We start from the raw sequence: 13,889 nt of genomic DNA, 5'->3' as shown, positions 1-13,889 counted from the left end.
GCCTCTTGGTCCTTTGCAAACGTTATTGGCATTCACCTTTTCCAATAACGTTGCTCTTTGCCTCTTTTGCCCACGTTAGTGATCCATGTTAGTGTAACTAACGTGGCCCTTAACGTGGGCATGCCTAAGCTTTGAGAGCGTTAGTGACACTTACCTTTGTCACTAATGCTCCAAACGCCCCTCCTTTTCATGTTAGAGTTCACGTTAATGGGATTAACGTGACCATTAACGTGGCGGTGATTGCCATCTCCAACGTTAGTGACAAAGGTGAGTGTCACTAACGTTGGCCTATCATTCTTAGCTCCACGTTACTCTTCACATTAGTGGTCTTAACATGACCACTAATGTGGGCACTATTGGCTTAGTCCAACGTTAGTAACAAAGGTGAGTGTCACTAACGTTAGCGATTGCTTTCTCCTCCCACGTTAGAGTTCACGTTAACTGGATTAACGTGACTCTTAATGTGGCTAAATGTACCTTTTTAGAACGTTAGTGGTATTCACTTTTACCACTAACGTTGGAGCTCTCTTTCTCCTCTACGTTAGCTACCACGTTAATGTAATTAACGTGGCAACTAACGTGGGCTATGATGGCTTCGAAGGCGTTATTGGCGATCACTTTTTCCATTAACGTTACAAGCTTATTCCCATTTCACGTTAGTGGTCACGTTAATTAGATTAACGTGGCTACTAACATGGCTCTTCCTTGCTTCCTTTGTCCTGAAATCAAGCAATTAAAGTGCATCAAAGCTCTGTTCCAAGGTATGAGATCATGCATTATCCATTTTATCATTAAATTCCTGCATTATTCTCATGAAACCATGTAAAGTTCACAATGTTTGCTTGAATTAAGGTGTAAGTGTATTTTTATCCAAATCTTGCTTATTTACTAAGAAAATGCATGAAACTACCCTAAAATAGTAAAGAAAAAGTCAGTAAAACTGGCCAAGATGCCCTGGCATCAGGGTGATCTTTGTTTTATATATACTAGCCAATTAACTAAGGATTACAGAAAATAAGATAAACTAGTTTTGTAGTGCGAAAATCCACTTCTGGAGCCCACTTGGTGAGTGTTTGGGCTGAGCTTAAGTGTTTCCCATGAGCTAGTATCCCTTAGGGGCATTGAACGCTGGCTTGGGACCCCCTAAAGGGCGTTGGACGCTAGCTACACCCTTATGGGTGCTGGATGCTAGGAATAAGGTTGGTGGCTGGCGTTGAACGCTAGTTTTGGGCCTTTATTTGCAAAGAAAAGTATGGACTATTATATATTTTTGGAAAGTTCTGGATATTAGCTTTCCATAGTCATTATGAGCGTACCATTTAGACGTCCGTAGCTCCAGAAAATCTTCTTTTAGTGTACAGAGGTCAGATCCTGACAACATCTGCAGTCCTTTCTCTGCTTCTGAATTAGACTTTTGCTCAAGCTTCTCAATTTCAGCCAGAAAATACTTGAAATCACCATAAAACACACAAACTCGAAGTAGAATCCAAACTGTGAATTTTGCACTAAAACCTATGAAAACATAATGAAAACTATATGAAAATAATGCCAAAAAGCGTATAAAATATCTGCTCATCACATATGAACCATACATAGAACCTCTCCAATTCCAACACAATTACTCCCAAGAACCACCACCTCAATATACACTATCTCTATATCCTTATCAAGATGAACCACCTTTCTATTATGAGCCCTTTTTCCTAACCAATGAACCCTCCTATCCACCCCAAGCTCCAATAGATGATTCTCTCACTTCACTACTTCATGAGCAACGTGAAACTCAAAGGAGGGCACTAGAATTCGTGGCTATCTTGACTGAGTTAGTAAATATTCTAGCCTCGCAATGCTTAGACACTCATAGTACTTTCATGACCACATGTGGAGAATCAATTGAAGAGCATAACATGAAGGAGAGATTAGAAACTCCGGTGGAAAACAGGTAATGGGACTTTGTACTAGAGCAAGTGGAGAAAGCCGAAATTATTGAAGAAGAGGAAGTGGTTGAAGACTTAGGAGATGCTGAACCTCCATGAGAATCTAGAGTTGTAGAGTATTCCTCCAAGAAGCTTGAATTTGATGTTGATAAGGATACAGTACAACCTTCAAGGCATGTCCCCCATGAAGAATTGAAAGGAATAGAGCAAGAAACAAGTTCCTTTGGTGATGAAGATCCCACATCACATCCTCCTAGTGATGAACTTGCATCCGCAATTGAACTCCTTGAGTTTGAAGAACCTTCTCCGAGTGAATCTGAAAGTGATTTTGAGGTAGACTTTTCTCAACCTCCAACTTATGACATGAGTGATGAGGAAGAATTAGAAGAACTTGATAAGGTTGCAATGAAGGAAGCGTGTCAAGAGGTGGAAGTTATTAAGAAAGAGCACAAGAGAGTGGAGCTTGCAACATCATTGGAAACACCTCTCCCTAAGCCATCACCATCCAACACAACATTCAAGTGAATAAACTTCTTACCCTTAAACTTTAATTTCTCGCTTGAATATGGTTTTCTTGTGATGGATGGGTGTAACACCCTACTACACAGAGTTGTACACTTAAGTCGTAGAACAGAGGTAGTGTGGTGTTACGAACCTCTAATCAGAAAATAGTTACATATAATAGTGGAAAGATATAATATACTAGGAGCCTTGAAAAACGGATAAAACAAAATCACAAAATAAAAGCGCAACACTTAGGAAACAAAATTACTTACGTGCTAAGAAACTTATCGGTTGAAGATATGAGAAAGTGAAAGAGTAAAAGAGAGCCAAGAAAATAGTGAAACTAGCTCTTGAATCAGCCCGCGAAGCTAAGGCTGGCCGGAGAATGTTTTACATATATATACATAAGTATCCCAAATACCCAAAATACAGAAACAGGTCCCTAACTCTCTAGTAACCTCTATGAGGAACAAAATAATCTAGTTTCTTGGAGAGAAAGCTAAGTACATATACATATATATACAAACTGAGAACCCAAAATACAATCCAGGGATTACTCCGCTTCAGGAAATCCAAACGCCTAGCGAGGAGCCTCTTTACCTGCATCTGAAAACAACAACACAATATGGGGTGAGAATCGGAGGTTTTCCGCATGGCAAAGGTGCCACACGTATAATAAATAAGGTCCTGCGAATGCCAGAGGTAATCCATGAACACCATCATACAATTATACAACTTAATTTCTAACTAGAAGCCATAAAAGAGGTAGGTGACCTAAGAATCCAAAGCTTTCTTACTTACTTTAAACCTAACACCTAACCATTTCACTCTATCTTCTGCACCTCCATCATTCAATGATTCAGCAGAGACAAAGAACCAAACAAGTTCACACACAAGTAGGAAGCAGATAGTACAGATAGCAAGTAGAACAATTAACAGGATATATGCTCAGTTAGGCAATCCCAAGTAATGTACAGCAGACAAACAAACAAGATGCATATGATGCATACTTGTCCTATGGCTAATGAGGCTCATCTGTCGGTTATCCAGCCAACCTGACAAGTCCGAAAACTTTAGACTATCTCCCGTCGCGCATACCCATGAGTTTGTGCATAGATTTCACATTCATTCATCATTTAATCATTCAATGGGGGATATCCATACCCGAAAATTTATACGTGCCCGGTCACCCTTACGACGTAGGGTCAACAGAGTATCGAGATTCAACCTGGAACACATGGTGGAAAGTCACGATTCTGTTACCCAGGTAAACTCGTATCTCAGATAATATCATTCAGAAGTCATTTCATGTACATAATCATAATATAATCATTCATCAAAGCCATGGCATCATAACTTCATTTTCTTTCCGAAATTCATTCCCACTCAACTCAATACATTCATACCCATCAATATAACTAGCCCTTAACCATAACACAATAATTCTTGCAACCTTAGCACAATAACATCACATTTCCCCAATTTTACACTTTTTAGTCACAAACTAACATATTACTCCATTTACACATAATATCATCATCATGAAATTCATCAACCACAACATTATTCATTATGCCAATACCAACAAATCCATATAAACACCACTCAATCTCAACCATATCATAACATTGCCATAACCTCAAAATTTCATTAACATATACCAACAACATCATCAACTCACCATTATTAATTCCAATAACACATATTCATTAACACCAATAACTCATTCTCATTAATTCCAACATCTCACATCCATTAATTCCAACACAAGCCCAATCATCAATTTATCCATCAACATCACAAAACTAATTATTTAATGCATTTAACCATTTCAACTTATCCTATAGTTCTCTAACCTAAGTTTTCACAGAGCCTTACATATTAAATGCGCGAAACCTAAACTAAACCTTGCCGATTTCCGCGTACTTATCCAAGGTAACCCACAAGGCAAAGTTGTAAGCCTCACCCACCAAAAGAATCCATCAACTAGAATTCCTCACCAAGCTTCCAATTAAGCTTCCAACATCTCCAATTGTCTCATATTACATATTTACATGTACCTAACATAATTATCACAAGAATATTCCCAAAATTCAATACCCAAAACACCAAATTAATGAATTAACTAGAGTTATAGGATTCTCACCTTACCAACGGGAAATTGGGACAAGACCCGACAAGTCCACCAAGTTAATTTGATCATAAACACCAAAATTGAACAATTTTCAACATAATTGTTCATGAATTTTCAAAATTGGGGGAAGTTGGTTGAGAGGAAAATAGTGAGTTACCTACCAAATTGTTCCATGGATTTCATAGAGCTCATCGCGATGAACGTGTAGTCGCAAACGGTTTGTCAATCGGAGCTCCAAATCAAAAGTTATTGAGAAATGAAATTTGAGTGAGGATTTTGGAAGCTTCAACGTTCTCCCTCCTCATGCGGTGCTTTCCAGTGCTTGCATGCCAAAATGAAGAAGGAAATGAGCTTCAGCTCATTTAAGAGATGGGTCCAGTTGGGCCCACGGGCCTGGTTTGGGCTCGGTTCAACCGGTTCGATCCATCTGATCCAATTTTGGGCCAAATTTTTTGAAATTTGTGTCAAAATTCTTATTTTGAAGAGCTCTATCCTATTTTGATATTAGTTTTACATTTTTAATTTTCCTAATTAAAAGTTAATTTATTGACTAATTGTTCGCTAATTTTATGAAATTTATATTCTACCCACCTAATTAGGAATTTTGCCCTTAAAATTCAGATTCAGTTATCTGAAAAGAGGTGTGGGTAGTCTTTTAGAATATTCCGAGTTTCTTAAAGCTGACCCCGTTACTCGAAACATCCATCTCCTCTCATTCAAATTGGCTTAGGTTGTAAGACATGAATTTAGTTTAGAAGCGTGTTTCAGAAGTTATGAAATATGGAGTACGTCGAATAGGTTCGAAAGGTACACCAGAAGACTATTTGGCACGCCCCTGACCATCAAAATCTCCAAAAATTTGAATGGGCTACTTAGCAGGGTTTAACTTCTTAGTTTTTGATTGTTCATCTAATTCTAGTTTGTTGAAGTAATCTTCAGAAATAGGTATCCTCTTCCTTCCAACTTGAGAACTCTTCTTAGATTTGTTTAACTCTTTTGTCAGCTTTCACAATGAGAATCTTAATTCAAATTTGCATAACTTTCTCTTTGTTGTCTCGGCTACCAAATCCAGGAACTAAGATGTTCAATGTTCCAATTTCCGATAAATTCAAAGGGGTTTAGCGTACTGTGAAGTCTCACCTTCTCCCTGATGTATAGTCTCGTTGATATCCCCAATAAGTAGTTTGCTCCATCTCACAACTAATAGTCTTCGACTAACCATCGGCTCGGACTCCACAATCATCATAACTTGTCATGCTTCACAAATAGATATTACATATTAATGACATGCAAGGTAGCTAAAAACTCAACTGCTAGTTCATCGTTACCTCAGGTCTGAGTATCAGATTCGGCTACATTCCGACATTTTCTATGTGGACAGTCTCGAGCTATATTCCCTGACTTCCCACACTTGTAACATATACCTAGCCCGGCCCTATGCGGTTCGTCTGGAGCAGTCTTTCCATAGCCTTGCTGTAGCACCGCCCATTTCATGGAGTAATCTTCCGCAAATTGGCTCTTCTTATTCAATTCAGTGAAATTCGTTAGCTTCTGCGGATATACGTAGTTAAAGATGTCTCTCCTCAGTCCTTTCTCATAGTGAGCACACTTCCATTCCTCATAGTCGGCTGGATTTCCTTGACAAACTTTTGAGAAGCGACATAGGTTGTCGAATTCACGAGTATAGTCAACAACAGACATATTTATTTGCTTCAGTTGCGTGAACTCCAACTCCTTTGCAGTGTGAAGTGCATGCAAAAAATATTTCTCATAAAATTCCGTCTTGAATCTACTCCAAGGGACATGATGACATGTCATCATATACCTATTTTTCTATGCTTTTTCATACAAGAAATTGATGATTTGTGCTTAAATATTGAATGCTTTTGTACTTAAATGATATATTTCCTTGATATTTTAATTTTATAAACCTTGTAGGAAATAAGAAGAAAAAGAAGCAAAGAAGCACAAAAAAAGGAGAAAAAAAGAGCTTTAGGACACACTTTAAAGTTGGAGCACACTTTGGAGGCTTATGCCACGCTTTTAAAAGCGTGGCCCATGACCAAATTAATGAAGAATAAGCAATCAGCACACACTGCCCTGCTCTTGCCAAGGGCAGGGCAGAATCGTGATGCAAAGTGATGTTGGAAGCAAGAATTTTCGCTAAGGTAAAATCTGGGCGCTCACAGCATGACCATGCCTTCTTCAAAGGGCTATAACTTGAGCTACAGACGTCCGATTGATGTGCTTCCAGTTGCGTTGGAAAGCTGACATTCAGAGCTTTCCAACGATATATAGCAATCCATATTTGGCGTACAATTGAGGCAGGAACGAAAGGCATCTTTAAGGGCCAAAAATAAGCGAAAATAAACCAAAGTGCTTCCACCAAGGCTCGAAGCTGGAGCCTCACTCCAAAGCAAAGTAGCGTTTAAATTTCTGCTCTGCCCTCTTGGAGGGCAGGGCAATGTCGTGCTCTTCTTGAAGAAAATCCAAGAAAAATCAACTCCAAGTGCCACCCATGGGTTTCGAACCAAGCACCTAAGGGGAAGTGGGGAGCGCTACACACAAGGGAGCTTGCGCGCATCACTTTGACACGGCCCAGGGAAGCATGGCACGCACCAAGACAACATTGCCCTGCCCTCCACAAGGGCAGGGCAGCATCCTGAATGCCTATCCCACACTTGGCACGCACAATTTCCCTGCTCTGCCCTCCACAAGGGCAGGGCAGCCTCCTGGGAACACCCATGGGCCAAAATTCAATTCAAATGCCGTTTGAACTCAAATCTTCACCAATTGAACCAAGGCCATCCAAGACCCATCTCTCCTCAAATCCAAAGCAAGCAAAGCCCACATCATCACTCAAAGGCACATGGATAAATTAGATTAGGATTTTTATTTTAATTGTAATTTGTTTTAATTTCATTTTCATTTTCACTTTGAAAAGCCTATATAAAGGCATCACTCTCATTTCAGAGAGGGGGAGCTCGATTAGAGAAGGGCTAGCTTCACTAGGGAGCATTAGGATTTGAGAGTTCTCTCTCTTAGTTTTCATTTCTGTTTGAATTTTGGATCAAGAATTGAAGGAATTCTGTTTCACTTGATCTGAAATCTCTTGTTCTTCTTCTGCATAATTTCAGAAAATTGAGAATTGAATCTGAGTTTTCATTTATTTCTTTCATCTTCTTTTTCTTCTGCAAATTGTTCTCTGAATTGATCAAAGAAGGGCTTGAGATCTAGACTTGTTCTCTAGTCTCATTGATTCCCTGAGATCTTGAATTTCTTTTCTGAATTTCACAATTGAGTTGAATTTTGTTTCTGTCTTGATCAAGTGAGCAATTGAGCTCTTGGCTCTCCTTCTGTTTTTACTGTTTCATTGAAATTGTTAGTTTCACTTTGAGACTTGAGAAATGATCTATGTCTCTTTGTTGCTTCTCATTGCTCCCAATTTAATTTCCTGCACTTGTGTTCTTCTGCAATTTACATTTAAGCTACTGTGACCTTGAATTTACTTTTCCTGCAATACAATTTCCTTGCAATTGTTCTAATCTTGGATCTACTGCTTTCATTTAATTTCCAGCACCCCAGCCCCCTTTACATTTGATGCAATTTACATTTCTTGTCATTTAAGTTTCTGCAATTTACATTGCTTGTTCTTTAAGCTTCCTGCCTATTTACATTCTGTCATTTACAATTCTTGTCAATTTACTTTCTGTTGGCTACGATTTCACTCAATTTCACTTCAATGTTAGCTTGACTAAACTAATCACCCACTAAAGTTGCTTGATCCATCAATCCTTGTGGGATCGACCTCACTCTAAGTGAGTTATTACTACTTGATGCGACACGGTCTACTTGCCGGTTGGATTTGTGTGTTGGAAATTCATTTTTCCACAAAAACACCATCAAGTTTTTGGCGCCGTTGCCGGGGATTGATTAGATCAACAATGATTAAGTGGGTGAGAAGTCTAGATCAAGCATTTTTTTTGTTTTTGTTCTCTGTTTTAAATTGATAGCAAGGTGTTTGAGTTTTTGCCTCACTAAGAAATTCTCATCTCTGATATGAGTAATTTCAATTTTTCTTGGTGTTGTGTTTTCCAAAATTTAAATGGAGTTCAACTCATCTTATGATCAAACAAATTTCATGGGATATTACCCACCATCACCAATCTCTAATGGTGGTTGGGAATATCACCAAGAAACCACAGAATCTGAGCACTCCAATCCATGGAGATTTGCTTCACAGACACAAGATGAGCAAGAAAACCATATGGGATATTTTCTTCCACCACAAAATGATGCTAGTCATGATTCTAATGGTGGCTGGAAAGGAAATTCTAATGCTCCATATGATATTCATCCAAAGATATCATCACTTGACCATGCTTCAACAGAAAGCCTCTATCAAAATTCACCACCCACACAAACTTCCATGAACCAAAGCCTCTCAAAGCTTGAGACCATGATTGAAAAATATGAGAGGGAGGCACAGATATCCTGGAACGAGCAAGAGAATTCATTCAAAAACATGGAAATAATGTTAGCTCAATTGGTGAGTGCAACAAGGAAAGAGGAAAAACAAGAGGAAGAGGCTACTAAGTCAAGTGAATCTTTAGTGAAGAAGGAAGAGATGGTGGAAATATTTGAACCTGAAACTGCCCTTGAGATGACAAGAGCACATGACAACTCACAACTCTCACAAACTTTCCTGGACCAAAATGCCTCAACACTTGAATCCATGATTGAAAGGTATGAAGAGGAGATGAAGAAATCTTGGGAAGAACAACAAACCTCCGCCATAAAAGAACTATTAAGTCAAATGTTGGGTGCAAAGAAAGGAGTGGAGGAGCAAGAAAGTGAGGAAGTCATTCCAAAAAATTTAAACTCAAGTGAAGCAAAGAAGTACATAGAAGAAAAGCTCATGGAACCACCAATTCAAAAAGCTCTGGATGAAGATCAAACTCCAAAAATCACACAGCAACCAATTTATGAATCCAAAGAAGTGAAGGCAACTAGCAAGAACACCAATTTTGTCCTTAATCCAGCAAGCAAAATCAATCAAGACATCTGCAAAAGAAAGCTTGCTGAGGAAAGGCCAAGACAAGGGACAGTAGCTGAATCTTCTCCCCCCTTAAGGTCATTCCTCTTAACAAACTGGAAGAAGAGGAAGAAAGTGAAGAACAACATGTCAAGCTAATGACACTAAAAGAGCACTTGTTGGGAGGTAACCCAACCGTAGGTATAATTTCTCTTCTCTGCTTTGTTTTCTTTCTTTGCTTTATTTAAATTCAATAAATTGGCATATGGTTACATTCTAAGTTTGGTGTTGCAATGCAACACATTGTTTTCAATCTTTTTGGATGATTGCATCAAATAAAAAAAATGAAAGTGACACAACAAGATTCTAAGTTTGGTGTGCCACCTATTTTTCTATGCAAATCATTCAGCAACATCACTTGTCTGCATAACCATAATGTCTTTGCAGTGTTAATTTTCTTTTGGTTTGATATTTTGTTATTCTGTTTACTTTAGTTAATTCTTTGTTTTTAATGCTTTTATTTTAGTTTGCTTATTTACTGTGTTTGTTAATACATTACCAAGAGAGCTTTATTAATGACAGATTCTTGGCTTGGTGATTGTATTTAACATATAACAGTTTCTTTTGTTTAGTTTTAATTCAAATAAATTGACATATGGTCGTATTCTAAGTTTGGTGTTGCTATGCAACAAAATTTGATTCTAATCCTTACAAGATACTTGCATCAATTCCAAGTGAAAGTGTCACACTAAGTTTGGTGTGCCACTTATATTTTTTATGCAATGTATCATGCACACCATCTTATGTTTGCAATCATAGTGTTTTTGTTTCTCCGTGCCTTGATTGTTATCCTCAATTTTGCTCGCTTGAAACACATGTACTACTAACATTTCATTGTGTAAGACATTCATGATCCATCTTAGCCCCATAGCCATTGTTCTAATTATTGCTTGAGGATGAACAAGCATTCTGAGTTTGGTATGGGAAGGAGGAAAATGGGAGGAAAATGACAACAATAGAGAAGATGAACTACAAGGTTGTAAAGTTCCTTTTCCTCTCATTTGTTTCATAAACTGCATGATTGTCTTTACCTTCTCTGTATACATGTGTGTATGAATAAGCATAGCTTGAATTTTGATTTATAATATGTTGTTGTGGCATTATAACTACCAACTTGAGCTTTGTGAATTCAAAGGCAATAAAGCATCATGATCATAAATAAACAAGGCATTAAAGAAGAATTTAGCATGTGCATACAAGTATTGGAAAGCTAGTATGATTGATTGTTGCTCAATTGCATTGGATTTTATTTAATTGAAGTTTTTCATCTAGTACATTTTGTGAAATCTTTTGAAATCATGAAAACCTTGAAGAAGCAAATACAATTAAAGCAAGAAAAGAAAAAGGGAAAGAATGAGAAAGCTGAAGGCTCTGAGTACCAATGACAATTTATTTGTTAAGTGCTTGTGGTGTTTATGTATCAAGCCAAATGCTTGAAAACAAAACACTTAGAAGTCAAGGCTAGGCTCAAGTGCAAAAGCACTCCCTCAAAGCTCAAGGCTCTGAGCATCAAAGATTAGAGAGTCAAGAAAAGAAAAGAAAAATGAGCTTAATGAAGTCCTCTAATTAAATGCTTGTGGTGCTTATGTATCAAGTGGTAATACTTGAAAACAAAGCATTTAGAAGTCGTAGCTTTGTTATTAACTCATGGGGCAAAGCCTCCAAAAGGAGAAGCTAAAAAAAAAATCAAAAGCTTGTTTCAAGGAAGAATTATAAGAAAAAGATTTCATAAAATGAGCTAGATAGAAGCATCAATCATTTACATCTCTTTTGTGATTGTAGCATGCATAGAAAACTAGCTTGCCATGAACATTAACTTGCTACTCTTCTTACCTTGGATTGTCGATTTCTATTGCATGATTCTTTTCTTGCTTGGGGACAAGCAAGGTTTAAGTTTGGTGTTGTGATGACATGTCATCATATACCTATTTTTCTATGCTTTTTCATACAAGAAATTGATGATTTGTGCTTAAATATTGAATGCTTTTGTACTTAAATGACATATTTCCTTGATATTTTAATTTTATAAACCTTGTAGAAAATAAGAAGAAAAAGAAGCAAAGAAGCACAAAAAAAGGAGAAAAAAGAGCTTTGGGACACACTTTGAAGTTGGAGCACATTTTGGAGGCTTAGGCCACGCTTTTAAAAGCGTGGCCCATGACCAAATTAATGAAGAATAAGCAATCAGCACACACTGCCCTGCTCTTGCCAAGGGCAGGGCAGAATCGTGATGCAAAGTGAGGTTGGAAGCAAGAATTTTCGCTAAGGTAAAATCTGGGCGCTCACAGCATGACCATGCCTCCTTCAAAGGGCTATAACTTGAGCTACAGATGTCCGATTGATGTGCTTCCAGTTGCGTTGGAAAGCTGACATTCAGAGCTTTCCAACGATATATAGCAATCCATATTTGGCGTAAAATTGAGGCAGGAACGAAAGGCATCTTTAAGGGCCAAAAATAAGCGAAAATAAACCAAAGTGCTTCCACCAAGGCTCGAAGCTGGAGCCTCACTCCAAAGCAAAGTAGCGTTTAAATTTCTGCTCTGCCCTCTTGGAGGGCAGGGCAATGTCGTGCTCTTCTTGAAGAAAATCCAAGAAAAATCAACTCCAAGTGCCACCCATGGGTTTCGAACCAAGCACCTAAGGGGAAGTGGGGAGCGCTACACACAAGGGAGCTTGCGCGCATCACTTTGACACGGCCCAGGGAAGCATGGCACGCACCAAGACAACATTGCCCTGCCCTCCACAAGGGCAGGGCAGCATCCTGAATGCCTATCCCACACTTGGCACGCACAATTTCCCTGCTCTGCCCTCCACAAGGGCAGGGCAGCCTCCTGGGAACACCCATGGGCCAAAATTCAATTCAAATGCCGTTTGAACTCAAATCTTCACCAATTGAACCAAGGCCATCCAAGACCCATCTCTCCTCAAATCCAAAGCAAGCAAAGCCCACATCATCACTCAAAGGCACATGGATAAATTAGATTAGGATTTTTATTTTAATTGTAATTTGTTTTAATTTCATTTTCATTTTCACTTTGAAAAGCCTATATAAAGGCATCACTCTCATTTCAGAGAGGGGGAGCTCGATTAGAGAAGGGCTAGCTTCACTAGGGAGCATTAGGATTTGAGAGTTCTCTCTCTTAGTTTTCATTTCTGTTTGAATTTTGGATCAAGAATTGAAGGAATTCTGTTTCACTTGATCTGAAATCTCTTGTTCTTCTTCTGCATAATTTCAGAAAATTGAGAATTGAATCTGAGTTTTCATTTATTTCTTTCATCTTCTTTTTCTTCTGCAAATTGTTCTCTGAATTGATCAAAGAAGGGCTTGAGATCTAGACTTGTTCTCTAGTCTCATTGATTCCCTGAGATCTTGAATTTCTTTTCTGAATTTCACAATTGAGTTGAATTTTGTTTCTGTCTTGATCAAGTGAGCAATTGAGCTCTTGGCTCTCCTTCTGTTTTTACTGTTTCATTGAAATTGTTAGTTTCACTTTGAGACTTGAGAAATGATCTATGTCTCTTTGTTGCTTCTCATTGCTCCCAATTTAATTTCCTGCACTTGTGTTCTTCTGCAATTTACATTTAAGCTACTGTGACCTTGAATTTACTTTTCCTGCAATACAATTTCCTTGCAATTGTTCTAATCTTGGATCTACTGCTTTCATTTAATTTCCAGCACCCCAGCCCCCTTTACATTTGATGCAATTTACATTTCTTGTCATTTAAGTTTCTGCAATTTACATTGCTTGTTCTTTAAGCTTCCTGCCTATTTACATTCTGTCATTTACAATTCTTGTCAATTTACTTTCTGTTGGCTACGATTTCACTCAATTTCACTTCAATGTTAGCTTGACTAAACTAATCACCCACTAAAGTTGCTTGATCCATCAATCCCTGTGGGATCGACCTCACTCTAAGTGAGTTATTACTACTTGATGCGACCCGGTATACTTGCCGGTTGGATTTGTGTGTTGGAAATTCATTTTTCCATAAAAACACCATCAGGACATCTGTTAACTCCACCTGCAAGGTATGACATAACTCTTGCCACCAATTCTGAACATCTCCCTCCAACATGTAGTTCACTATCTCCAATGACTGTACTTCAGGAACGTGCTGAGTGTACAAAAACCTCTCTACGTCTCGAAACCACCGATCAGCCTCCAGCGCATTGGCATTTCCGTTAAACTGAGGTGGACCACTCTTGAGGAAATTAGTA

The 13,889-nt window shown here is 38.3% G+C and overlaps 1 protein-coding gene across 1 annotated transcript; it reads right to left on the bottom strand.

The window, feature by feature from the left end:
* Positions 1–5,904: 5,904 nt before the first annotated feature.
* Positions 5,905–6,393, bottom strand: LOC130980790 (uncharacterized). The gene has a single exon (XM_057904434.1). The coding sequence runs from the start codon at positions 6,391–6,393 to the stop codon at positions 5,905–5,907; it is 489 nt and encodes a 162-aa protein (XP_057760417.1).
* Between the last annotated feature and the right edge of the window lie 7,496 nt (positions 6,394–13,889).

Source organism: Arachis stenosperma, chromosome 5, assembly GCF_014773155.1.
Source record: "Arachis stenosperma cultivar V10309 chromosome 5, arast.V10309.gnm1.PFL2, whole genome shotgun sequence".
Classification (NCBI taxonomy): domain Eukaryota; kingdom Viridiplantae; phylum Streptophyta; class Magnoliopsida; order Fabales; family Fabaceae; genus Arachis; species Arachis stenosperma.
Note: the sequence above shows the minus strand (reverse complement) of the source record. Positions and strands in the feature narration are given on the sequence as shown.